General features: G+C 38.1%; 1 protein-coding gene and 1 pseudogene across 7 annotated transcripts; both read left to right on the forward strand.

The window, feature by feature from the left end:
* On the forward strand, positions 1-5986 carry LOC114209705 (high mobility group protein B1 pseudogene; annotated as a pseudogene).
* MTIF2 (mitochondrial translational initiation factor 2) lies at positions 5946-27877 on the forward strand. 7 transcript variants are annotated; one of them, XM_028103955.2, is made up of 14 exons: positions 5946-6011; positions 7840-8065; positions 8441-8552; positions 13601-13772; positions 14220-14380; positions 15281-15457; positions 17694-17833; positions 19870-19994; positions 21208-21412; positions 21785-22037; positions 22899-23039; positions 25334-25498; positions 26828-26968; positions 27582-27877. In XM_028103955.2, exons 2-14 carry the CDS (start codon positions 7847-7849, stop codon positions 27752-27754), a joined length of 2184 nt encoding a protein of 727 aa, XP_027959756.1. In that variant the 5' UTR covers positions 5946-6011; positions 7840-7846; the 3' UTR covers positions 27755-27877. The 7 variants fall into 7 exon arrangements, with proteins under 7 accessions (XP_027959756.1, XP_027959755.1, XP_027959758.1 ...); XM_028103954.2 differs by having other exon boundaries at positions 5973-6065; XM_028103957.2 differs by lacking the exon at positions 5946-6011 and adding an exon at positions 6127-6503.
* The last annotated feature ends 2 nt before the right edge of the window (positions 27878-27879 follow it).

A 27879-nucleotide genomic window follows, 5' to 3' on the forward strand; every position in this document is an offset into this window, starting at 1 on the left:
AACGTGGGCAAAGGCGATCCTAAGAAGCCAAGAGGCAAAATGTCATCGTACGCATTCTTTGCACAAACTTGCCGACAGGAGCTCAAGAAGAAGCACCCAGATGCTTCAGTCAACTTCTCAGCGTTTTCTAAGAGACACTCAGAGGGGTGGAAGAGAAAGGAAAATTCGAAGATGTGGCAAAGGCGGACAAGGCCGGTTGTGAAAGAGAAATGAAAACTTATGCCCCCCCAAAGGAGAAACAAAGAAGTTCAAGGATCCCAATGCACCCAATAGGACTTCTGTGGCCTTTATCTCATTTTGTTCTGAGTGTTGCCCTAAAATCGAAGGAGAACGTCCTGGTCCATCCGCTGGTGACATTGCAAAGAAACTGGAAGGGATGTGGAGTAATGCTGCTGCGGCTAACGAGCAGCCTCGTGAAAAGAAGGCTGCCAGGCTGCAGGGAAAATGTGAAAAAGACATCACTGCACACTGAGCCAATGGGACACCTGAGGCGGCAAAAAAGGGAGTCAGCAAGGCCGAAAAAAGCAAGAAAAAGGAGGAAGAGGAGCAAGACGAGGAGGATGGTGAGTAAGTTGGTGCTAGCGTAGTTTTTTTTTTCTTGTCTATAAAGCATTTAATCCCCCTGTACACAACTCGCTCCTTTTAAAGAAAAAAACTGAAATATAAAAAGAAAAGAGAAAAAAGAAAGAAAAAGAAAAACTGAATCATCAGTGGGCCTCAAATCTGCTAATGCACCAAGAACAACTGCTGTATAAAATATTAAATATAATATTTACGTGACTGGTAAAATTGGCAATGAAGAGATAAGTGAGGATTAAAACTATTACGGATAATCTTAGGCTGCCATGATTCAGGTTCTCAAGTCTTTTCTAGTTTAAAAATTCCTGGCACCATTTCTCTAGCAATTTTTTACTGCAGGGTTTCTTTGCTTTATGAAGCCAACAAATGACACTTGAGACAGAAAACAAAACAGATTTAAATCTTGTCATTTTGGTCTGCTTTCCTGCAGCCCTGACCAGTTGCTCCTTGGAAGACGCTTGTTCTTATGTTGTTCCTTGTGATGTCCTCCTGCTAGAAGAGGCCCTGTGAAATGAATGTAGCTCCTTGTAGCACTGTCTTTCCAGGTTGGCAGCAATCGCCTTGCCCCTTTTCAGAAGGCAGTCTAGCCCTAATTATCACCAAGAACTATAGTCGGTCTGGATATTGAAGTGACCTAGCCCCTAAGGGGAGCTTTCAATCAAGATTTTGAAAGGCAAGAAAAAGGTTGGTAGAGGGAGCAAGTTGAAAGGCAGAACTAGTAAAAGTTCAAGCCATTTGCTAGAAAGGGAAGGGCTGCAATACAGTTGCTTCTGGTTCTTTTTTAAGATTTTATTTATTTATTTATTTATTTATTTATCTATCTATTTACTTGATAGAGAGAGCGGGAGAGCACAAGCAGGGGGGAGGGGCAGAGGGAGAAGCAGGACTAGATCCCAGGACCCTGGGATCATGACCTAAGCCGAAGGCAGATGCTTAACTGATTGAGCCACCCAGGCCTGGCCCCTGTTTTGGTTTTTTGTTTGTTGTTTTTACTGTTCTTTCGATTCAAGTTTGCTCATCAAGTGTATTTTATGGCCTATCATTTAATAGTTCTGAGAAATGACTCGCAGATGGCAACAAGAAGATGGCAATATGAAATATTATTTGTAGTTAAGTTGGCTCCTCCTGTGTCCAAACATGTTTTGTTTCATGGTTAATATCATCAGACTTTTGTTTTTATTTTATTTTAAGATTTTATTTATTTATTTGACAGAGACACAGCGAGAGAGGGAACAGAAGCAGGGGGAGTGGGAGAGGGAGAAGCAGGCTTCCCACTGAGCAGGGAGCCCAATGTGGGGCTTGATCCCAGGACCCTGGGACCATGACCTGAGCCGAAGGTAGACACGCAATGACTGAGCCACCCAGTTGCCCCATGATCAGACTTTTAGAAGGCCAGCAAAGGACATGAGATGAGGTGGGAATAAGACGCCTTCTGTATCCCTCCCCTTTCTCAACAATTTAGTCCTAAAGCCATTAGAGGTGAGAGTAAGATAGGCATCCATAGATGTAGGGCAGGAATGGGGTGTGCCGGGGGGTCTGGTACTTCACATAAAATACACTTGATGAGCAAACTTGAATCGAAAGAACAGTAAAAACAACAAACAAAAAAACCAAAACAGGGGCCAGGCCTGGGTGGCTCAATCAGTTAAGCATCTGCCTTCGGCTTAGGTCATGATCCCAGGGTCCTGGGATCTAGTCCTGCTTCTCCCTCTGCCCCTCCCCCCTGCTTGTGCTCTCCCGCTCTCTCTATCAAGTAAATAAATAAATAAATAAAATCTTAAAAAAAAAAAGAAGCAACTGTATTGAAGCCCTTCCCTTTCTAGCAAATGGCTTGAACTTTTACTAGTTCTGCCTTTCAACTTGCTCCCTCTGCATAAATGTAAATTTACAGACAAGTTGCAAAGACAGAGGAGAGAGTTCCCCAATGTCCTTCATTCTGTTTCCCCTAATTTTAACATTTTACTCCAATCAGGGTGTGGAGGATATCTACTTCAAGGGGTGGATTGGCCTGGGGAGTCCAAGCTGAAAAGAGGTGGGGAGAAAAAAGCTCAAGGAAGGGGATGGTGGCCAAGTTGAAGATTAGTTTCATACAAGGGAATTGCTCAAATAATTAAATACGTCAAGGTTGATGAAAGTCAAGTTTCTCACTGCCAGAGAAGGAAGGTACAAACCTAGAAAAGGAAAAGACTAGAGTGAACCTGTGGTCTTAGATCGGAATTGGTGATACTAGTAAGAACTCATGATTTTCAATGTATATGGATGAAATGTGTGCGTGTGTGTGTATATATATATTCCCTAGTTTTGATATATTCCCTAGTTTTGTCCACAGAGAGCTTGAGAGCAGTGAAACTCTAATAACAATGAAGACACCTAACACCCAGAGCTTAGATAGTAAATACCATTTTCCAGTGAAAGGAAATAGAGCTTCCAGTTTTAGGCATTATTCTAGAGAAAGAACTGAACTGGCATGCAGAGGTATATACTCAAGAATATTCACTGTGAGGTGCCTGGCTGTCTCAGTCGGTAGAGCATGCAATCTTGACCTCGGGTTGTAAGTTCGAGTTCCACGTTGGGTGTAGAGATTACTTAAAAATAAAATCTTAAAAAAAAAGAATATTCAATGCAATATTGTTTATAAGTTAAATACTGGAAACAACCTATATACGTGGCTATGTAAGTATGGCACTTATAGACAATGGGATCCTTCACAGTTATTTAAAAAGAAGGATATGGATCTATGTTCATCAGCATGGAAGGTTTCCATTATATATTTTTGCAAAGATCAAAAACAGCATTTATAGTATGAATATTATTTATATACAATTGCATGTGTACATGTGTTTATACATAGAGATAAATGAATGATGTTCACCAAAATAATAAAATTGGTTACCTCTGGATAGGTGGGATTTAGGATTTGATTCACTTTCTATTTTAAAGAAGAAACTTTAAATTTTGGAATAAATTTAGATTATAGAAAAGTTACAAAGACAGTGGAGAATTCTCAAATGTCCTCCACCCCGTTTTTTCTAATGTTTACATGTTATATTAACTATGATACAATTATGAAAATTAAGAAGTTAACACTGGGGTATTACAATTAACTAAACTACAGACTTCATTCAGATTTCACTAGTTTTTCCACTAAGGTGCTTTTTCTGTTCCAGGATTGTATCCAAGATTCCATATTACATATAGTCCTCATGTCTCCTCTTCTGACCTGTGACAGTCTTTTCTTGTTTTTCATGACCTTGACAGATATTTTGTAAAGTGCTCTTCAATTTGGGTTTGTCTGATGTTTTCCCCATGATTACAGTAGAGTTGTGGGTTTTTGGAAGGATGCTACAGAGATAAAATGTCCTCATCACACATTTTAGGGGGCATGTGATACCAACATGACATCACTGATGATGTTTACCTGGGTCAGTTGGTTAAGATGGTGTCTGCCAGTTACTGTTTTTCCCTTTCCATACTCTATTCTCTGGAAGCAAATCACTAAGTAAGCCCTCACTCAAGTGGAGATGAATTAAGATTTACCTCCTAGTGGCAGTTATATACATGTATTATATAGAATTCTTCTGTAGGAAGAATTTGTCCCTTCTCCTCTATTTATTCATTCAGTCATTTCTTTATATCAGCATGAATGCATGTATACTTATTTGATACTTGGGGTTGTAACCCAACACGGTGTTATTTTGTTGCTCAACTGTTGCCAGCTTTGGCCACTAGGTGGTCTTATAGCTTGGCTCCTCTGTTTTTTAACTGCCCTCATCCTTTTGTTTGATTTTTAGCCACTTTCTTTATATATTTGGAGGAGTGGAAATATTGCTTGAATTTTCCACTAGTATATCTTCATGATTAGAAAAGTATCAGTTATTTTCACTTAAAATTCGGGGGTGGGGGAGATATGACCACTACTTTGATATTCTACCAACCAATTCCTGCTTGTTTCTCAAGGGCTTGGTAAAGCAAATAAAGCAAAGAACAATTTCTTGTAGAAATTGTACTTCAGTGGGTGTCTGTAAATGGTAAGTAAAATGATAGCAAATGGAATGAACTTTAATAGTTTTCAAGTGTTTGGGTGTTAGGTTTGTTAAAAAAAACTTCCAGGACAGAGGTTTCCATTAATCATTCAGCAACGCCGATTGCACACCTGTGGCAGGCAGTGGGAAGACAAAAAATCAAGGGGGAGGAGGGACACCTGGGTGGCTCAGTCGGTTAAGTGTCTGCCTTCCACTCAGGTCATGATCCCAGGGTCCTGGGATAGAGTCTAGCATCAAGCTCTTTGCTCAGCAGACAGCCTGCTTCTCCCTTTGCCTGCGGCTCCCCCTGCTTCTGCTCTCTCTCTGACAAATAAATAAAATCTTTTTTTAAAAAGATTTATTTATTTGAGAGAGCGAGAGTGAGAGAGAGAGTACATGAGAGGGGAGGAGGGTCAGAGGGAGAAGCAGGCTCCCCGCTGAGCAGGGAGCCCGATGCGGGACTCGATCCCGGGACTCCAGGATCATGACCTGAGCCGAAGGCAGTCGCTTAACCAACTGAGCCACCCAGGCGCCCAATAAATAAAATCTTAAAATAATAATAAAAAAAAATCAAGGGGAGGAGGCATGAGTTAGGAGGCCAGATTAAGGGAGGGAGGTAATGGTAAGTATGCTTTTGAGTAAGAAACTCTTCTGTACTGTATCATTACCCGAGTGTAGTGTTAGACCTGAAGGACAGAGTTAAAACAATACTTATACTCTTGAGAACTGGTGCAGGTTGTGGTCAAAGGGACAGGCCAAAAGACATCATGTCCGATCAATTAGTGGGAGTGCTCTGGGAGGAGGCTGTAATAGTCGCAACAGCAAACCCTTATTATGAACCAGATGTTCTTAAAAACCTTACTGCTCTTCTATGAAGCAGCTGCTATCATTACCATCGTGCAGAACCGAGGCACAGAGTTTACATAACGTGCCCAAGCCTGCACAACGGGGAATGAACTGAGACTGGAACTCTGGCTAACGAATGAGGCGACTTTTAAAAGGGAAGGCGCCTCTCGCCCAGTACTAGCTGGTTCCATCACCACGTTCCCTTGCATTTTTCCCTCCTTCTTAGGTATGTGTCATTTCTCCCACATTTCAGCACCAAGGCCGCTCAAGCCCCAGGGTGGCAGTTAGGGACTTCCCAGAAAAGTGAAGGGACTTGCAGAAGCGACTGCCGACATGAGGCTGACCCTGGGAGGCGGCCACAGGCTGAAGTAGCGTCTATCCCCTCCTATCCTCTGGGGGCTCACTGGGGCACCTCCAACAACCCTACTCCTGGCCGCCGCAGCTATTTCAGATTCGGGCTTCCGAATTCCGGGAAGGACCCCTTCCGGCGGTACCGGAAGTCCGGCGGGGACCCTTTCGGGGACGGACTGCCGGACTGACCGAAGGCAGTACCGGGTCCGCAAGGTGAGCTCAACTTTGCTTCAGAATCCGGACGCCCAGGCCTAATGTAGGAGCGAAGTGAGTGGGGTTCCTTTGCCGCGTCGTCCCGGGGAGCGTGTGTTGTTTGGCCTGAAGTGGCAGTGGCACCGGCTGTAAACACTGAGCGACCGGAAGCCTTTCTGCGGGGCGTTTAATCCCTGCATGACCCCGCCTCAGGCGTAGCGAAAGCGTTATTCGCCGAAGCGGCGGGCTGGCTTCCACTCCCCGCGCGACCTGGCTGCCCGGCTCGGGTTCGAGGCGAAGCCACACCAGGGCCGTCATTTTTCTACAATGACTTCTTTTTACCTTTCGGATAAATTCCAAGGCTGACACCTCCTACATTCGGCCGTTTCCACCAACGCAGCCACGTCTTTCCAGCATCTCTTTTCAGATTCCATGATAAGAATATCCTAGCTGCGAAAGAACACCGAATTGGGAGCAAGACAGCCTGTCTTCTAGGCCTGTCATTAATTGGTGGTATGACATTGGAGAAATATTTTTGACCTCTCTGGATTCATTTTCCTTTTCTGTGAAATGAGGAGCTTGGAATAGAAGTAGCGAGTAAGGTTCCTTTCAGTTTTCACAGCTGGATTATTGCCCCCAATGTGTTTTTCTGATTCCTGCCTCAGTTATCTGTGCTTTGGTTAGTCTCCATGTAGTGCTTTTCTTTCCATTCCGTTAATTTATGGCCTTGTCAGGTCTGGTTTTAGACTCATTAAAATTTTTTCCCTAAAAGAATCCCTTCACTTCTTAAGCCAGGGACATGTACCTAAATAAGATTTTTTAAAATGTGCCATTCTTTAGGTGTTTCCTGTGCCTGAAAATCTTATATTGGAGCTCTTTAAAGACAGGAAGTTCTGAAGGAAGGGACTCTAGCTCATTAAACTTTGAATCAACATCCTCAAATGTAATGTCTCGAAGATGGTACTCAGGAAATGTTTGTTGAGGAGAAAAAACGTACATCTCACATTATTTTAGTTGCTCTTTAAAAACTGAAAAGCAGAGCTGTAGAAATGCAGTACTGAAAGCAGAAAGAAGACTCAAGGAGAAAAATAACTATACTCTTGAGTTCTGAACTACACCATTGAGTTCTGTTGCAGTTTTCTCTTAGGTAACTCTTCTTTCATTCCAAGAATAATATTCAGAAGGCATTATTCAATAGATATTTATTAGGTGCCTTCTTCCCTCTCTAAAGCATCTTTTTGGGGGGAGGGGGAGGTGGGAAGAGGGAAAAATATTGAGGCTTGAAAGACAATTCCAAGAAGAGATAGCATATGCAAAGGTTCAAAAATGAGATGACAAGCCATTGGAGATTACAGGGGGTCAGAAGAACAAAAGTTTGGAGATAGGAGAGAGGGAACTGTAAGAGTGTAAGACATGAAGTGAGAGGTTAGCAGAGGGCAGATAATGAGTCCTTATATATATAGCATATTTTTTTGAAACGGGATAGTGGCCAGCCACTGGAGGGTGTTTAGCAAAGAGCTGATGAGCTCAAATTTGCATTTTAGAGAAATCTCTCTAGTTGTGATCTGGTTAGTTGATGTTTCAAGAATGAAAAAAAAAATCCCTTTGTAAGTTGTATTTCAGTTCTATTGTGGTAGGAACATTAACAATAATGATAGTTAACATCTAGAGAGTAGTTAGTATGGAATTCCATCTCCCTGATTAGGCTGTGAGTTCTTTCAGGGCAGGATTCTAGCTCTACTTATTGTTTTAACTCCAGCACAGTGTTTTTCATGGAGTAGATATCCACTTAATATTTGCTAACTTGATTTTCATATTAACCAAGATACTATTTTAAAACTTTCTCCAGGGGAAACATGAACCAGAAGATATTGAAATTGGAGAACTTGCTACGATTTCACACTGTCTTTAGGCAGCTGCACAGCCTAGGTCAAAGAAGAATGTTAGCACAATGGAATCATGTGTTTTCATCTGCTTACCCGGTGTGGACAGCTCAGCTCTGCATCCGGCCCTGGCAAACAGACCGGCTCATTGGGGCGGCTTTATCTCAATATAGGCTTCTAGTAACCAAGAAGGTAGGTATAGATTTCTATCAGTTACTAATTATTTGGCCTGAGATGAAAGTGCCTATAGCCATGAGTAGAAATCCATTTTGGGTATTTTGTAATTTCCAGAATCTTTATTCCTTAATGCTGCACTCCAGGCAGTAAATCTTTGTGAAGAAGGGAAGTTCTAATTTGTTGTTCAGTAATGCTGATGAATTTGATTACTTGGAAATTAGCATATACTAGTGAATTAGGGGTGCAGGACTGTAAATTTTAGTCTGAGGTTTAACTACTTGTGGGAGTGTTGGTAGAAATAGCCATTATTATGGTAAGATATTCCAGAATAAATCTACAGTCACTTAAAGTTTTTTTTTTCCTTCTGTATGCGTCCTGAATTTTTAATAGGAAGAAAGATCACAGAAATCTCAGTTATTTTCAACAAAATCCAAAAAGGAGGTGGAGGTATGGATTGGAATGACTATTGAGGAACTGGCCAGAGCAATGAAAAAAGACGTAGGTGGGTCAGATAATTTTATGAGGAAAATATGGGAAATGGAATACCTGGCATTTTTATTTGCAATGAGACCAAGACATTCAAAGATGAAAATTAGACTGATGGTTTAAAAAGATGTTAAATCATTCCAGTATTTTTCACTCTAGGTCACAAACTCTTATTAGTTTCTTACCTCTTTGCCAAATATAGTTCTCTAAGATTTTGCTTTTAATAAAAGTGGAAAATATTTTCTTAACTGCACTAACCCTTGTTTCTCAGAAAAAAAATTTTTTTTAAGATTTTATTTATTTATTTGACAGAGACACAGCAAGAGAGGGAACACAAGCAGGGGGAGTGGGAGAGGGAGAAGCAGGCTTCCCGCTGAGCAGGGAGCCCAATGTGGGACTCGATCCCAGGACCCTGGGATCGTGACCTGTGCCGAAGGCAGACGCTTAACGACTGAGCCACCCAGGCACCTGTTTCTCAGAAATTCTATAGGCTTTTAGAGTAAGTCCAAAGAATGTTTTTGGACTGAAGGACCGTATTTATATTTACTTACTTTCCCTTTGTTGTCTGTGATTTCTGATTTTCTTTTTCACTCGTAACAATATCTGTAGTGCCAGCAGAAAAATATTTTTAGTAGTAACTTTTAATAATACTATTTTTATTTATTATTATTATTATTTAAAGATTTTATTTATTTGTTTGAGAAAGAGACTGAAAGAGAGCACAAGAGGGAATAGGGTCAGAGGGAGAAGCAGACTCCCCGCCAAGCAGGGAGCCTGATGCAGGACTCAATCCCAGGACTCCGGGATCATGACCTGAGCTGAAGGCAGTCATTTAACCAACTGAGCCACCCAGGCACCCACTATTTTTATTTATAAATGTATAGCATCATTGTCCTTTTTTTTTTTTTTTAAATTCCTTCATTGCATTCTTGGTGTATTTATTACCAATTTAGGATTATTGGAACAAAATTTGAGTTCTCATTATAAAGTGACATTACAATTCAGTAAATGGGGTGCCTGGGTGGCTCAGTCGGTTAAGCATCTGCCTTCGGCTCAGATCAAGATCCCAGGGTTCTGGGATCGAGCCCTACATCAGGCTCCCTGCTCAGTGGGGAGTCTGCTTTTCCCTCTGCCTTTACCCTCTCTCCCCCAGCTTGTGTGAGCACTCTCTCCCTCTCAGATAAATAAATAAAATCTTAAAAAAAAATAAAATTCAGGGCGCCTGGGTGGCTCAGTTGGTTAAGCAACTGCCTTAGGCTCAGGTCATGATCCTGGAGTCCCAGGATTGAGTCCCACATCGGGCTCCCTGCTCAGCAGGGAGTCTGTCCCCTCTGACCCTCTTCCCTCTCGTGCTCTCTATCTCTCATTCTCTCTCTCAAATAAATAAATAAAATCTTTAAAAAAAAAATAAAATAAAATTCAGTAAATAAGAAATAGCCTATCATTGTAGCAAAATAAAGTGACAAGGCAGACTGTTGGAAAAAAAAATAATAACTCATATTATTGAGCTGTTACTATGTACCAGTACTTTATATATATTAACTCATGTAATTCTCACAATGCACTACAGGTAGATGTAATTATTACCCCTATTTATAGGTTGAGAAACTGAGGCATGGAGAGGATAAATAATTGCCACAGTATGTGGTAGAGTGAGGATTTGAACTCAGGGAGTATGGCTACAGAGGCCATGCTCTTATTCACAGACCAAATTATCTCTCAAGAATTGTTATTTTATAAATTACAGCAGAGCTAGGATTTTAATGTGTTTCCTGCCTGAAAGTGTTACCACTCTTTGTACATATGCATCCTTGCAAAGAATAGAAAATTCACCTAGTCTTGCATTTTTATAACTTTGCAGGGGATTATGTAATCATTTTATTAAAAAAACTTTAAGAGAACAAGTACATATGGCTGTATCATTGATAATTTTTCCAAAGAAAACTGTATTGATATAATTTTATAAATAATATTGATAATAGATGTGACTTTTAAGACTTTTATTATGGGCAGTTTTCATCCATATATGAAAGCAGAAAGAATGGAATAATAAGTATAATATATGCATAAGCCAGTGACAATTATTAATCTCTCAACCCATAATTATTTCTGCATTTATCACTTAAAGATGAGGATTCTTTCTTTTTTTTATCTGTTTATTTATTTTAGAGAGAGAGAGAGCGAGAGAGCTGCACAAGTCGGGGGGAGGGGGCAGAGGGAGAGGGAAAGAGAGAATCCCAAGCAGACTCCCTGCTGAGCGGGGAGCCTGAGGCGGCTCTATCCCAGGACCCATGAGATCGTGACCTGAGCTGAAATCCCAAGGCAGCTGCTCAACCAACTGAGGCATGCAGGCTCCCTGAGGATTTTTTTTAAACATTGCCTCTCCCCCCATAACTGTAATAATCCTTTTGTATTGCCAAATAAATAGTATAATTAAAATATAAGTTTAATCCTATGGATTGGTGCTCTAGCCCCAAAATTGATACATAATTTAAATAAAAGTTATCTATTTGAAGCTTATTTAATATTATATTTGCATCTCATTTGAATTAAAGATGGCGAATATTTTGGGGGCACATGGGTGGCTTAGTCGGTTATGCATCCGACCCTTGATCTCAACTCGGGTCTCAATTTCAGGGTCGTAAATTCAAGCCCTGTGTTAGACTCCATGCTGGGCATGGAGCCTACTTAAAAAAAAAAAGATGGTAAATATTTTTAACTACTATATTAGCAATGTGAGTAGATTTTTTTCCTCCCCTGGGTCAATTAAAATAAGATGTAATATTTCTGGTTGAATTGCTTTGGGCACTTTTCTATTTGTAAACGTTTAAGTCTTGGATAAAGATAAAATAATATGTTAATACTAAATGCATTTAATATAGAGGGAAAGAGATTCTCTGTATAAGCTACTTTTTTTTTTTTAAAGATTTTATTTATTTGAGAGAAAGAATGAGAGAGAGAGAGCACATGAGAAGGGGGAGGGTCAGAGGGAGAAGCAGACTCCCGGCCGAGCAGGGAGCCCGATGCCAGACTCGAGCCCGGGACTCCAGGATCGTGACCCAAGCTGAAGGCAGTTGTTTACCCAACTGGGCCACCCAGGCGCCCTGTATAAGCTACTTTAAAAAGTTTAGGATAACGAGGGAAAACTGTAGTTACTGCATTATTAGGGATTTTAGCATTAGTAGAAACAGAATTGTACTCATTATAATTTAAATGTTTAGAGTTTTATTGTTCTCTGAGTGCATATCCATATAGAAAATTTGCACTGTATCATTCTTTTAAAATGTGCTTTCTTGGGAAAGGTTGTGGTGGGGCTATACATAGGAAAGGGTTTAGGCTTTACAGAGTAGGATCAGTGATATGTGGGCCTGGCTTGCACCAGCTTTTGGGCCAATTGCTAACTTCTGAGGAAGTATGTGAGCTGGTAAAAACAACCATTACAAAAATTAAATCATAAACAAAGGTAATAAATACTCATCAAACCCCTCACTCCTAATTATTTTTACTGTGTTTTGCTATTTTCTGTGTTCTTGAGGTTACTTATGCCATGTACCTAAATGGTGGGAGTAAATGGTGTGCTACTGCCCATCTCTTTCCATCTCTGTGTTCAGTGACTTCATGTTGGTAGCTGTAATCAACCATGGTGGGAGTATTTGCACTATGGAAATTGAGAAATGCTATAACAATCAGGGATTTTTTTTTTTGGAGAGTCTTGTGAGTAAACATTTACCTGCACACTAGTGAATAGGATATTCTTTTCATATAGTATTCTGCTTATTTGGGGATCCCTTTGTTTCACATCTGTTTCTCGAAATACGTGTTTAAAGAGTGAAAGTTTAGAAACATAAATCTACTTTATTTCATTATCATCACAGATACATTCATTTATCATCTACAGGGAAATATGACTGAAATGAAAACAAAGTACATTAAATAAAATGCAAAAAAGAATACCAAGTAAATATTTTTCCTATATTTCAAGACTTTTTGGACACCCTAAATAGGTACATAAATAAATTATATGTATGTTTATTCTGAAACACTGTGTATGTGTATGTGTGCGTGTATACATACAATTGATACTTGTTATTTGGGGATTTTGTATTGCCGAATTCTCTAAAATGTGTTTATAGCCCCCAAATCAATATTCAGAATACTTTTGCAGTCATTCCTGGACATGCCTGGAGCAGTGAAAAATTTGAGTTGCCCAATCACACATTCCCAGCTGAGGTTCAACAAGGCAACATTTAGCCTTCTTGCTTTAGCTCTTATGACAAAATGACAGTCGTTATTTTGTGGCTTATTTAAGTGTCATGTTTTCACATTTTTGTTCTTTTTGTTGATTTTGCTGATTAGCCTAAGCATAGTGCTGAATGAAGTAATGTTTAGTGTTACTAACTTGCAAGAAGGCCGTAATGTGCTTTACAGAGAAAATACATGTGTTAGATAAACTTTGTTCATGTACTGGGTTTAGTGCTTTTGGCTGTAAGGTCAACGTTACCGAATTGACAATATATATTAAATAAGATGTCTTGAAACGGAAACACGTAATATGTATTGATTGGCTAATGAAGATGTGATCAGGAACTCTAGGAACCTAACCTTGTATTTCCCCTTAGAGTGATGTTTTAGTAGTTATTAATTCAGTATTTGTGGTGGGATTATAGAACATACCCACCACGAATAATGAGAATCGATTATCTATGTGTACACATCTGTATATGCATGACATATGTAACTACAAGTTTTCAAAGAACTAGGCTGTGATAAACTGCTCAGTATAAATGTATACAACATGTAATGTTTTATTGGTAGCTCAGATGATTCTTATGGTACCTAAATATTCAAATATTTATAAATGAAGTAATGTCGTTAATATAAATGAATCATATTTTAAAGATTATTTTCTTTCAGCTTGTTTGTGATTTGTTAACATTAGAGGAACAGCTTATAAAGTTATTCTCTTCATTGAATGTACTGTTCATATATTGATATTTATTAGTAGAGGTTACTTCTGTGAACATTTAATTCATGATCCTAAAAGGTCTTATCTGTTCCACCCAGATCATGTATATGGAGCTTTAATGAACACTGCTATTGACATAGATTCACTAGAAGCACACTCACATTTAGGTGAAGTCTGGATCAAAGAAGTGGTAAAGAAGGCGGGGATGAAGTTAAAATGGAGCAAATTAAAACAGGACAAAGTCAGAGAAAATAAAGATGCTGTAAGAAGGTAAAACTTAACCATGTATATTGGAGGAAACCACATAGTTTCATTCACACTTTATAATGGAAAAATATACCTTAAAATTTTTTTGCCGTTAAAATGACGTGGGAGTGTAGATTAAACTTTTCTTCAAAATGTTTAAAACATCAGTAAGTATATTCAGGTTATAGAACTCTGAGGGTTATTTTTCTTAGTTTGCCGAGTATGTATATTGATCCTGAACTTAAAAATCTTACCCTGTCTGCTTATTGTTACGAAGATGCCAACTGTACGTGGGCAGTCATTATATACTTTGCCATAGGTCATTGTACTTACGAAAGAGGAAGATAGTTACATCTAATCAAAGCTGAATGTTGGGTTTTATTGTAATGGTAGTTCACAGAGATGACTGCAAACCAATTCACTGGCTATAAAGATATTTAAGAAATGAAACTCCTTTGCTGTTAATTGTAGGCCTCAGGCAGATCCAGCTTTATTAACCCCAAGGTCCCCAGTTGTTACTATAATGGGCCATGTTGATCATGGGAAAACGACGTTACTTGACAAACTGCGAAAAACTCAAGTGGCAGCAATGGAAGCTGGAGGCATCACTCAGCACATTGGTGCCTTTCTTGGTATGGACACATATTACCTTACAGTGTGCCTGGGAACCCTACATACTATTTTCTTAAACCAAGTGTCATAGTATGAGGTAGACAAATTCAAAGTAAAAGGGAAGCCTAAAGCTTAAAGCCATTGGTCTGATGAAATATAGAGCAGGTGGTTAACAAAGCTTATTTTGTACATTCTTTAAGAAGAAAATTCTATTACCTTTTTATTCTGGCTCATTCTTAGTTTGGTTTAATGAACCTACAATTCTTCAATGCTAGGTTGTGATAATGTTCCTAATAATAAATAACAGCTACCATTTACTGAGCACCTAGTATGTGCTCAGCACTGTGGTGAGCACCTTATTTATATGCTTTATATTTTTTATCTTCACAACAACATCATGAGGTGGGTATTAATATTCCTACTTACAGATAAAGAAGCTGAGGCTTGTGTAAATTAAATTACTTGTTCAGGGTACACAGCTAGTAAGTGGCAAAGCCAGGATTTACACTCAAGGCTGGGTTTGGGCTTAAATCCTGAGCTCCTAACCATATACTAAATTGCCTTTGTTGTTGAAGGCAGTTGTGCAACTGATGTTTGCTAATGAAGGGGAGACTGCCTATATAACTCTTGGTCTGTTCTCTCTTCAGAATGGATACCAGTTGGTATATTTATGAAAAGTATATTCTAGAAATAGAGTTTTAGTTTGAAATTATTACATGAAAAGAAAACCCTAAGGGTTTCACTGCTTTGTTATATTTCAGTGTGAAATGATGATCCGTATTGTTCCTCATTAAGATTAAGGGAAAGAATAAGTCATTTTAAAGAATTGTTGATTCTGCTTGATAATTTCACATATATTCCTTTGTATTAAGAAAGTACATATTTGAGTCCTTAGTGTTCTTGGATTTCTGTTTCCACAGTCTCTCTGCCTTCTGGGGAAAAGATAACCTTTCTTGATACTCCAGGCCATGCTGCTTTCTCAGCAATGAGAGCCAGAGGTGCTCAGGTCACTGACATTGTTGTATTGGTTGTAGCTGCAGATGACGGAGTGATGAAACAAACTGTAGAATCTATTCAGCATGCCAAAGATGCTCAAGGTACCATGTGGCTGACTTACGTGTATCAGGAAAGAAGTTGCTTTTTTTGAAAAAAAAAACAAAAAACAAAAAAACAACAGGTTCTACTACTTAAAGTCGCTATTCTGGGGCCCTTTACACATAGCTCATTTAATCTTCCTGGCAATCCCAGGATTATTATACCTATTTACAGATAAGGCTCAAAGACAGTTGAATTGTTTTCCCACAGACATAACTACTAAGCAGAGTGTAGTAGGATTCAGCTGGGGATGTGGGATCACAAATATAGTCGTTCCAATACTGTTTACTTACTTGGCATGGTGTGAGAATTTAATGGTTTCCAATGAATTTTTAAAAAACCTTTTTAGGGGCACCTGAGTGGCTCAGTCGTTAAGCTTCTGCCTTCGGCTCGGGTCCTGATCCCAAGCTCCTGGGATTGAGCACCACGTCGGGCTCCCTGCTTGGCCAGAAGTCCTCCCTCTCTCACTCCCTCTGTTTGTGTTCCTGCTCTCGCTATCTCTCTGTCAAATAAATAAAATCTTTAAAATAAATAAAAAATAAACTTTTTATCATGAAAATTTTAAACAGTTACAAAAGTAAGACTAGAATAATGAACTTCCATGTATCCACCAACTCAATACATTAGGAGTTGCAAAGTATTGATACTCTAATTCTATTATTCCTTGTTCATTTATTATCTGGAATTCTCTAAAGAGGAACTTTTCCAGGCACCTGAGTGGCTGTTGGTTAAGTGTCTGCCTTTGACTCAGGTCATGATCCTGAGTCCGGGGATCAAGCCCTGAGTCTGGCTCCCTGCTCAGTGGGGAGTCTGCTTCTCCCTCTCCCTCTGTTCCTCCCCCTGCTCATGCTTGCTCTCTCTCTCAAATAAATAAAATCTTAAAAAATAAAGAGAAACTTTTCCTTTATATGCTTTAAATAAGTTCTTATTTGATCAAAGGTGTAAAATTGAAACTTTTAGAAAATCATTTAGCTATCTTCTCCCTTGCTTCTTCCACACACATACTTTGTATATTCATTCTTATTCCGATATGATCCTACACCCATTGAGAAAATATTGCTGTCTTGAGAAAGTGTACCTGATGGAGAGTACATCATATTCCCCTAGGTTTGTTGGCAAGAGAAAAAAAAAGGTTGACAGTCACTATCTAGGCCATTTCTTTTCTTACAACATGAAAACTGAGAACCAGAGAATGGCAGGAACTGCCTCCAATTACAGTTAATTTGTATCACGTCCACATTTGGAATCTGGTCTTCTTTCCATTGTTAATCTTTTTCCTTTTAATTCCTCAAAACTGCCTTACTGGAATGGGCTATGTTCATCATGATTCTAGGGAATATAACAAAAAGAAGAGAGTGATAAATTTGCCAGGGATTTGCATTACAAAGCAGGTAGTTGAGATAGGATAAATTTCTTAATCATGCTTTCTTTCTATACCTGTTCTCACGTCCCTGTTAAGTTCCAGCTCATCCATATGGAATGTACTTTTTCATAATAGTAGGTTGTGGATTGCATAACTTTTTTGTGTCTATTGTGAATTTCTCGTTTGATACCTGAGAAAATTGCAAAGTTGATAAAACCCAACCAGAGAATTATCTCATAGCATTTTATGTGATTTCTCTAATGGGAGGGTATGTTTGATATTGACAGGTAGATTATAAGATTATTTGGTTCATTCATTAAGCAAACATTTATTGTGAATCTACTATGTGTCAGTCACTGAGTATGTATGAGTAGAGAGTTACTGTAAATCCTAAAAGAAAGTTTACAATAATGCTACTTAGTTTCACCCCAGGATGAGATGTTGGGTTTTGACAATGACTTAATAGCTCCTGGAAAGAAGACACAGATGATCTAGTGGTTTAGAATTGGATTAGAATCTTCTCTTGATTCCCCCCCCCCCCCCCGGAGATTATCTTCAATGTAGTTGCTGATCTTACATTCAGGTTTAAAGGTAGGCCTTTCTCTACCCAAAATGCTGTTTTTTGTTTGTTTGGTTTTTATCATCTTAGGTATCTGTTCTTAATTCAGAATCTGCTTATAATGATAGTTTTGACATCTCATCCAGAATCCTTTATGTGCAGAAAGCAGTGTAGAGGGGGGCTAAAGCAGGTTTTTTTCAGGTCTGTCTTTTAGTTTAGTACATCTACTGGGTAAAGAGAAAGCCAGAAAAGGTTGGTGTCTTTCACTACCTGGTATCGAAGATTTCCTCATCTGCACTCTTTTTAACTCTTTCAGTTCCTGTCGTCCTTGCCATAAACAAATGTGACAAAGCTGAGGCTGATCCTGAAAAAGTGAAAAAAGAACTGCTAGCTTATGATGTGGTCTGTGAGGATTATGGAGGCGACGTCCAAGCAGTGCACATCTCTGCACTCACGGTAAATGCAGACACCTCAGAGATGATGTGTTCAGATGGGCCTACTGTCCCTAACGCACGTAGTGCACAGAAACAACATCTTGACACATAGTGTTTCTGTTGTTTAAAAGTCTTCTGTAGTATTAGGCAAAGCTGGTATCATTATCTTGGTTTGGCAGATTAGAAAGCAGGCTCAGAAAGGTTAGTCACCCGTCTAGGATTCCACAGCTGGACAGTGGGGGATGAAGTACAGACGTAATGCTTTTCTTATTATGGGATACTTAGAATGAGAACAAATGGTAAACGATGTGAGGATAGGGTAACAGTAAGCTGCTAAAGACTGTTTTAAGCAGAAACGAAATCCAATTTGTAATAAAAAGTACTTGTTTTTATAGTGAAAAAATGCAGAATAGGTCTTAGGGCATTTAAGGGAGATTTAAACAAAAACTTCACTAATACAAAGATAAAACATTTAGGTTCAATTTGTTACTGATTGATTCAATGTTTCTATGAATTAAATTGCTATAAGTTTTATGTTATTTATAATGAATTCCATTTTCTTTTAAATGACCAGTTATTATTTTCTGATTGAAAAACACCAAGGAAGCTAAATACCTGCTTTGTGACAGCATTTTCCAATTCTCTTAGCCTATACAGGTTGCTGCTAAGTAACAGTTTCCTTTTTTGTCCATTCTTACCATATTCCATGGTTTATACATAATATATAAAACTTTTTTTTTTCCCTCATCATTCACTGAAGGGATGGTACTATATTTGGCCACCTTCCTCTAGTTAGGTCTCATTTTATCTTTAGTTTTCCTAAATTTGTTACCTCTAAGATGCTTAGCAATCATTCCTCCACTAATAGTAAAGCCTTGCCTCTTTTTTTCTGAAACTCATAAAAGGCCACCTTGCTTTATCTTTCCACTATACCCCAATTGCTCTTGTACTCTGAAAGCCACATGGCAAGATTAAAACATTTGAAGACATGGTCACCTTTTCTGCCCAGGTAACAGAGATGAGTAGATAAATGTAAAGCTGCTTAGGCAAACTTGGAGGCGTGGCAGAGACGATTCCTGGGAAGTGGAGGGAATTGGGAGGGAGTGGCAGGAAGTAAGATGAGGCCTTTTTTTCCAAGTAGAAATAGAGGACGCTTCATGCAAAGAAACACCCCAGCTCTGCTTTTCAGGGCAACATTTTGTAAATTGTAATAAATAACTAGTAACAAGTGGATAGGTGAGCAAGTTATTTCATCGGCTTTGTTTACACTTGTCCCCGTTGTCTTATACTCTGACAACTGAGCAATCTCTTCGCTGGCACAGAGAATGGAAAAATCCCTTGCCCATCAGTTCCAGCTCCATCACCACTTAATTAGCTGTGTGATCTTGGAGCCCTAGAAAGCATAGTAAACATAGATCATTAAACATGAAACAAATCATCTAATCTAGCTTCCTCATTTTACAATTGAGGAAAGAAGATCCAGGGAGAAGTGATTTCTTCAAGGTTGCACAGCTTGGTGATTACAGAGCATGTCTTAAAGCCTGGGTCTGGTCCATACTTTTTCTCCTTATTTATTTAATAAGTAAGTAATGTTTGATTTATTTATTTTATAGCACTCTTAAGTTGATCAAATGAAATAATAGATGTGAAAGCTTGCTCAGTTGGATAAACTTCAAATGCAGAGTAGCATTTTAAGAAAGTGAGAGGAAGAAGACACAATTATAGAGACAGATGGAGGAGAGAGAATGAATGAAGCATGTGTTTATGAAAGGGTAGTAAGGAGCACCACTAGTGGCCATCCTTTTAATAAAATAGCCATTCTTCCTTGAAAGATCTGTCCCTCGATCAGGTCTTCTTGCTTTTCCTTCCTTTGTTCTTTCCTCCCTCCCTCCTTCCTTTCCTTGTTTCCTTTCTAATTGGATGATTGATTCATGCTTTTAATGCTTAAAGAGAAAAGTATAGTATAACTGTAAAGGATTATTTTGCTTTCTGACCCTGATTTATAAATTTACAGATAATATTTTATTATTGTATATTAACACCTTTTTTTTATTAAAGGGTGATAATCTGATGGCTTTGGCAGAGGCAACGATTGCTTTGGCAGAAATGTTAGAATTGAAAGCAGACCCCACTGGTCCAGTAGAAGGAACAGTAATAGAATCTTTCACAGACAAAGGAAGAGGGTAGGACTGTTAAAATGCTTGCTTTTTAATAATTTTGTTTCATTGTTTTTAATGACTTGATTATATAACAGTGTATTATTTTTATTGTATATTATTGTTAGACATGAACAGTATTTTCAAAGCATTTGTTTTGAAAACATTTTATTGCACTAGCACACAGAACAAAAAATGCATTTATCAGTAGACCATAGCAACTCTCTGTATATATCTACTAGTCACATTTAGATGATGTAAGTAGTTCAGTTTGAATTTTTTTTTCCCCACTGACTTAAGTGAATTGGTAAATAAAGCCTCATGGACCAAAAAATTGGAATGAAATAGCAGTTGTTACATTTTAGGGTTCCTAAATTCTTTATGTCCTTCCCCATTAATATAATATATGGGAAGGTCTTTGGATTGCTCTTCTCTTCTTTAATTTTTCTTCCTATCAGCAAGAAGTTTCACTGCTTAACAAATTAGTTACAGAAAGAGGATTAGGATTCTGTCGGAATACTCAGCTATCTGCACCCTCCACTACCATAAGCTTATAGAAATGGTTTTTGTTTTTCCATTAAAAAAAATTGTGATAAAAGCATAACATTATATTTACCATCTTAACCATTTTAAGTGTATAGTTCAGTAGTATTAAGTATATTCACATTGTTGTACAACAGATCTCTAGAACTTTTTAATTCTGTAAAACTGAAATCGTATATACATGAAACACTAATTTATCCCTCCTTCCTTCCCCAACCCTTAGAACTATCTTTCAGTTCTCTGTTTCTCTGATTTTGACTACTTTAAATACTTCATATGAATAGAATCATAAGGTGTTTGTCCTTTTTGACTGGCTTATTTCACTTAGCATAATGTCCTTTAGGTAGGTTCACTCATGTTGGAGCATATGACAGGGCTTTCCTTCTTTTTAAGCTGGCATAATTTTCCATTGTGTGTGTGTGTGCGTGTGTGTGTGTGTATGTATATGTGTGTGTGTGTGTGTGTATACTGCATTTTCTTTATTCTTCAGTTGATGGACATTTGGTTTGCTTCCACCTTTTGGCAATTAAGTAGAAATGTTTTTATAGTGTGTAAACCTGCTTGAGAAGTGGGATTAACCCTGTGTGTTCATATTCTATATAGTTAAGTTTCATAAAGATATCTTTGCTCTACTTAAGAAAGTGTTCTTACATCCTGATTATGGCATTAAGAATATATACATTTGTTTTCCTTTTAGTCCTGTTACTACAGCTATAATTCAAAGAGGAACTTTGAGGAAAGGCTCAATTCTGGTTGCTGGAAAGAGTTGGGCAAAAGTACGCTTAATGTTTGATGAGAATGGAAAAACAATCCATGAGGCCTGTCCCAGCATGCCAGTGGGAATTGTAGGCTGGAGAGACCTCCCTTCTGCAGGAGATGAAATTCTTGAAGTAGAATCTGAGGTACATCAAGTTTAATTCCTATATATTAGATATGATACAGTGATTTTAATATTAATCTATAATGTTATACCAAATAAGTATATTTGTGTTAACAAATAATTGTAGATTGTAAGGGCTTGTGAGGGGGCCAGTAGTGCCATTTTAGAATTTGGCTATAGAATTTTAAAAATTTGAGCTAATATTTTTAAATTAAATCATCTGTTATACACAAAGCCCCCCAGATTAAAGTTTTATAAGTTTCTTGAAATTTATAAAATTAGTGGTTTCATGTATGAGTTAAGCTAAGCTAAGTGGAGGAAAAACACAAAGCTTTTAACCTATAAGTTACTGGTTTCTCTTTAGTTAAATAATGCCTGTTTTTTCCCTGTAAAGCCAAGGGCACGCGCAGTTGTTGACTGGAGGAAGTATGAGCGAGAACAGGAGAAAAATAAAGAGGATCTGAAAATAATAGAAGAAAAGCGAAAGGAACACCAAGAAGCACATCAGAAAGCCCGTGAGAAGTATGGCAATATGCACTGGAAGGAGAGATCATTTCTAAAGTACCAAGAAAAAAAAGAACAAAAACACTTAAAGTCAAAAGAGAAAGAAGAAGGGGATTCACACATACTTCCTATAATTATTAAAGGTGACTTTGGAAAGATTGTACTTTACAACTCATATCTGGAATATATGTAATATATGTGTTTCTTCATTCTCACAATTAATTTGGGCCATTAAATTTAAGCTAAAATTATTTTGGCATTTAGGGAGAGGTTTTTTTTTTTTTTTAAGATTATTTATTTGAGAGAGAAACAGAAAGCAGGGGAGAGGCAGAGAGAAACTAAAGCAGGTTCTGCGCTGAGCTCAGAGCCCAACATATGCCTGGATCCCATGACCCGAGCTAAAACCAAGAGTCTGATGCTTAACCAACTGTGTCACCCAGGTGCCCCAGGGGGAGATTTTTTTTTTTTAATTGAGGTATAATTGACATATAACATTATGTTAGTGTCAGGTGTACAACATAATGATTTGATATTAGTAAATATTGCAAAATGACCACCACAGTTTGTCTAGCTAACATCCGTCATCATACATAGTTACAAAATTTTTTTTCTTGTGATAAGAACTTTTAAGATCTACTCTCTTAGCAACTTTCCAATATGTAATACAGTATTATTAATATAGTCGCTATACTGTACGTTATATCCCATGACTTACTTATTTTGTAACTGGAAGTTTGTACCCTTGCCCTCCTTCACCCTTTTTGCCCATCCCTTACTGGGGGAGATTTTAATAAACATTTTTTTTGCTGATTTTGTTGTAAATGTACTGTACATTTGGTTCATTATACTTTATTTAAAGTTAAATAGACATTTATAATGCTAAACCTAAATAAAAGTGGATTTAGTGGTAAATGGCATTTCTGTTATGGCTTTAAATAGATTTTTGTCGTTTTTGTGTCTGTTAATGCCTCTTAACACCGGTAATTTTAAACTTCTGCATTTAGGTGATGTTGATGGTTCCGTCGAGGCTATTGTGAACATTATGGATACCTATGACGCTTCACATGAGTGTAAACTTGAATTAGTACATTTTGGTGTGGGTGATGTCAGTGAAAATGATGTTAACCTTGCTGAAACATTTTGTGGTAAGGATTCTCTTTCCTATTTGTTTAACTGTGTTCCCTAGAAGACACTGTGAACCATTTGCTTCTGTCTTTTGTTGGTTGGCTAGTCAGTCTGCCATTTACCCTTATGAGCATACCCCTCCTGCTGTAGTCAAGCTCCAGCCATGGAGCTGAATGGGATGTGCAGTATTGCAGCCATAGCTCCACTCATTGTCCCTGTACTGCAACGTTGGGAAACTTTTGAGCCCCAGTAGTGTTTCTTATTTTTTTGTTTTGTTTTGTTTTGTGTTTTTTTGAAGATTAGTGTCCTCTACCCCCTCCCAGTTCCCCACCCAATCGAAGGTTGGTTATCTTTTATTTAGACTTCTGAATGCTCCTAATACTGTAATCAGCCTCTTCAGTACTTCATCTTTTACTTTTGTCTACCTATTTCTTGTTTATTGGTAATTTTACAAATTATGTCTCTTAGATTAAAAGCTGTTTTTAGCTTTAGTGTGTGCGCTTCCAAAGCGAGCACTATTTTTAGTTTTAAATGCCTAGAAGGCAGGGGAGCTGTTTATTAGTTGAACTTATGATATACAAAAAGTACAAAAAGGTGACTCATGACTGTCACTTCAAGTCTAACACCTAGCAAAGCACCAACATTTTATTGAGTGATTAATGACTCACTTAGGAAGGAGCTACTTCATGACTGGACTTGATTAGAATTAGATGTTACCTCTACTCCTGAAAAGGTATTTTTAGTAATGCTGGTTAATTCGAAGTATTTTCTAGGCATTGGTTGGCCTACATTATACTCTGAAATGTTGATAGTGTGTTGAATGAATTCTTAATGATAAGACTTTCAACATGGTTGTGTTTTTCTCTTAAATTGTTTGCATTACTTTTTTTCACTTAAGGGAAGAGTGTTTTGCTTTTTTTTTAAGGTTTTATTTATTTATGTGTCAGAGAGTGCACAAGCAGGGGGAGTGGCAGGCAGAGGGAGAAGGCAGCTCCCCGCCGAGCAAGGAGACTGATGTGGGACTTGATCCCAGGACCCTGGGATCATGACCTGAGCCAAAGGCAGCACTTAACTGTATGAGCCACGCAGGAGTCCCAACAGTGTTTTGCTTTTTTATTCCCTCCAAAGTATTTGCAGTTAAATACATTCTCCCCCGCCTTTTTTTCTGAAGATTGATTTATTTAGGGGCACTGGGTGGCTCAGTCATTAAACATCTGCCTTTGGCTTGGGTCGTGATCCTGGGGTCCTGGGATTGAGCCCCACATTAGGCTCCCTGCTCAGTGGGGAAGCCTGCTTCTCCCTCTCCCTCTCCCTCTGCTTGTGTTCCCTCTCTCGCTGTCTCTCTCTCTCAATTAAATATAAATAAATAAAATCTTTAACAAAAAAAAGATGTATTTATTTGAGAGAGAAAAAGAGAGTATGTGAGCAGGGGGGATGGCAGAGGGAGAAGGAGAGAGGCAGAATCCCTGCTGAGGGCGGAGCTCCATCCCACCACCCTGAGATAATGACCAGAGTCAAAATTAAGAGTCAGAGAGTCAACCTACTGAGCCACCCAGGTGCCCCTAAATGTATTATTCTTTGGTAAAATGGTCAGCTCTATGGAACTTCTTTCATTTCTAAAATAATTCTTGAACTTTACCAATTAAGTAACTATTATTGAGCATCTTTTGGCCAACTGAATACTTACGAGTAAACCGCAAAAAGTTGTAGACAATAAGATTATAATTTACTAATACAGTTATTAAAATAATATAATATTTTAGCCCTAATCAATTTTTGTTTTCTTATTTCTCTAGTATAAAAATAAAAGTTTTGTTTAGCATACTGCCTTGCACACTGTGGGCACTTTTGTCTCTTAAATGGATTTAAAAATCAAAAAGAGGGACGCCTGGGTGGCTCAGTCAGTTAAGCATCTGCCTTTGGCTCAGGTCATGATCCCAGGGTCCTGGGATTGAGTCCCGCATCGGGCTCCCTGCTCAGCGGGGAGCCTGCTTCTCCCTCTGCCTGCTCTGCCTGCCCCTTCCCGTTTGTGCACGCACGCTCTCTCTGACAAATAAATAAAATCTTTAAAAAATAAAAAAATAAATAAAAATCATAAAGAAATTTTCCTTATTAAACAAGCCACAATAGAACTTATAAAATCCTTTCATTAATTTGAAAACTAAGTTTTATGAGAAAAAATGATAGAATTTCTCATCTCCCCTACTTGCTTTTAATTTACATAGAAGGAAATAAATTTAGATTTGAGTTTCTGCTTGAAAGGAAAGTGTTTAATGCAACATTTGTGCTACTTTATTGTCTTTCTGCTTGCCAGGTGTTATATATGGCTTCAATGTGAATGCAGGCAATGTTATCCAGAAGTCTGCTGCAAAAAAGGGAGTAAAAATTAAACTTCACAAAATCATTTACCATCTGATTGAGGATTTGCAGGAGGAATTGAGCAGCAGATTGCCCTGCACTGTGCAAGAGTACCCAATAGGTGAGTGTTCACTGAATGTTAAACATTCATATCTTAGGTGCTTAAGTAACACTTTGAAAGCAGAGTTTAGGGGAAAATGTAAATCACTGTTGAAATACCTTCACTGTTCCAATATGTAGCTTTTGTTCTAGAAAAAAATTACTATAGATCTATTCAGTGTAACTTCATATATGTATTATAAACACCTGCTGTCTGCAACATGTTGTGCTTCTGCCCTGAGGATACAAAGGTCCTGAAGTTTAGACATCAACAACTAATTGTAGTACAAATTAGACTGGGATGGGAGGGGATAAAGATTATATAACAGTGTTGTGGAGGAAGCCATTGATTTTTGTCCTGGAAACTGGCAGGGAAATCCACCATGAGAAGAAAGTTTACATTTAAGTATCACATATTTAAAAATTTTCTTTCTAGCATATCCCTTGGCCAGATGGAAACCTAAATTTATCCAAGACTGATTAAACCATTTTATCTGTTCTTATGGTCCAGAGATTTTAGATTTTTTCTGACCTGCTAAATGTGACCATACAGAGATTTGTATGTTCTTATGCTAAGTGCGATTTGGAAAACTTTTGAGTCATATGAGGGTTTTTAGGAGCCAAGTAACACTAACCTCAGTAAATTGGTATATTATAGTGTGTGATAGTATGTCATTATAATTTAATTTGCCGTGAAAAAAATTAAGCTGAGTCAGAATTAGTGCTCTTAAGTGGATATAAATTACCAATGGGGAGATTAAAAAGTCAGGTAACAACAGATCTCTTCGAGAAAATATATTGAGGGACAGCTGAAAACTAGGTTTTTATGGAGCAGACAGAAAACTATTATCTTCTAGTGCATTTTATTTAGCTAAAAAAATGAATTCCACTTTTCCCTTGTCATTCTTTTGGCAAACATGTATTTTTGTGGTTTTCTTTTCCATGAAAACCCAGGGATTTCATGTTTATTTTTTTTAAAGATTTTATTTATTTGAGATAGAGTGTGCATGAGAGAGCGAGCAGGAGCAGGGGGAGGGGCAGAGGGAGAAGCAGGCTCCCTGATTACTGGGGATGGAGTGGGGTGATGCCGGGCTCGGTCCCAGGACCCTGGGATCATGACCTGAGCTGAAGGCAGACACTTAACCAACTGAGCCACCCAGGCGCCCCTCATGTTTATGTTTCTAATAGTGGTCAGGAAAATAAAGTTGGCAGAGTCAAAGAAAACCTGGACTTCTTTCTCTGCATGAGTTGTTTTTGTCACTTTTAATTCTTGCCATGCAGAATATGTGAAATTATGTGTTTCTCAGAATCTTTTGTTCTCTGTGCACTTAATGTTCTTTTCTTTCTTAAGGTGAGGCTTCTATACTAGCTACCTTCTCTGTAACAGAAGGGAAGAAAAAAGTTCCTGTGGCTGGCTGCAGAGTCCAAAAGGGACAGTTAGAAAAACAAAAAAAATTTAAATTAATCCGTAATGGAGATGTTATTTGGAAGGGTAAGCAACATCACAATGTTTCTAATAGACCTCAAATCCAGTCACCAAAACCTGATTCTGTATAACTGTCTGAAATCTTTCACTCCCCTGTCCTGGTTCAGGCCATTCCTTCTTGGGAACTCAAACCTGGTCTCATTGATTGGCTCCCTCCCTTACAAATTCTAAATTCTGATAATCTATAATAACCTATAGCAATAATCCCAATAAATCAGTAATCTAGTTTTCTAAGCTTCTACAAATTGGCCCCAAACTACCTTTCCAGCTGTGTTCTGTACTTTTCTGCAGCATTGTATTTGCTTACCTCCTTTTGACCTTTTACCTGCAGTCTTTTACTAGGTTTATCTCATTAAATCCCAAGTATAATGCCAATCCTCTGCAGTTAGTCTGCCTTTGAAATGGGAGATATAGTTATCTTTCGCTATAAGCCAAATCTTGTTTACAGCAAACCATTTTCCTTTGGTTTCCCTAGTATTTAGTTCTATCATTTAACATGATAGGACTGTAAAACTTAAGAATTTGTGTTTAAAACTTCCTTTCTACCAGACTATATAGCACTTAGTAATATTTATTATTTGTTCAATATATGTACCTTTTTTTTTTGTATTTTCTTAAGGTTCATTAACCTCATTGAAACACCATAAAGATGACGTTTCAGTCATCAAAACTGGAATGGATTGTGGCCTCAGTTTAAGTGAAGAAAAGATAGAATTTAAAGTGGGAGATGAAATTGTTTGTTATGAAGAAAAAGAAGTTCCAGCCAAGACTTCTTGGGATCCAGGATTTTAAAATTATATTAAAAATGTAAACAATTAATGGGGTGCCTGATAAGAGCATGCAACTCTTGATCTCAAGAGTTCAAACCACACGCTGGGCAGAGATTTAAAAAATAAATTAAAAACTATAAACAAAGT

The sequence above is a fragment of the Eumetopias jubatus genome, unplaced genomic scaffold, assembly GCF_037043125.1.
Source record: "Eumetopias jubatus isolate StellerSeaLion01/CBP00866 unplaced genomic scaffold, mEumJub1_p1.0 scaffold_9, whole genome shotgun sequence".
Taxonomy (NCBI): domain Eukaryota; kingdom Metazoa; phylum Chordata; class Mammalia; order Carnivora; family Otariidae; genus Eumetopias; species Eumetopias jubatus.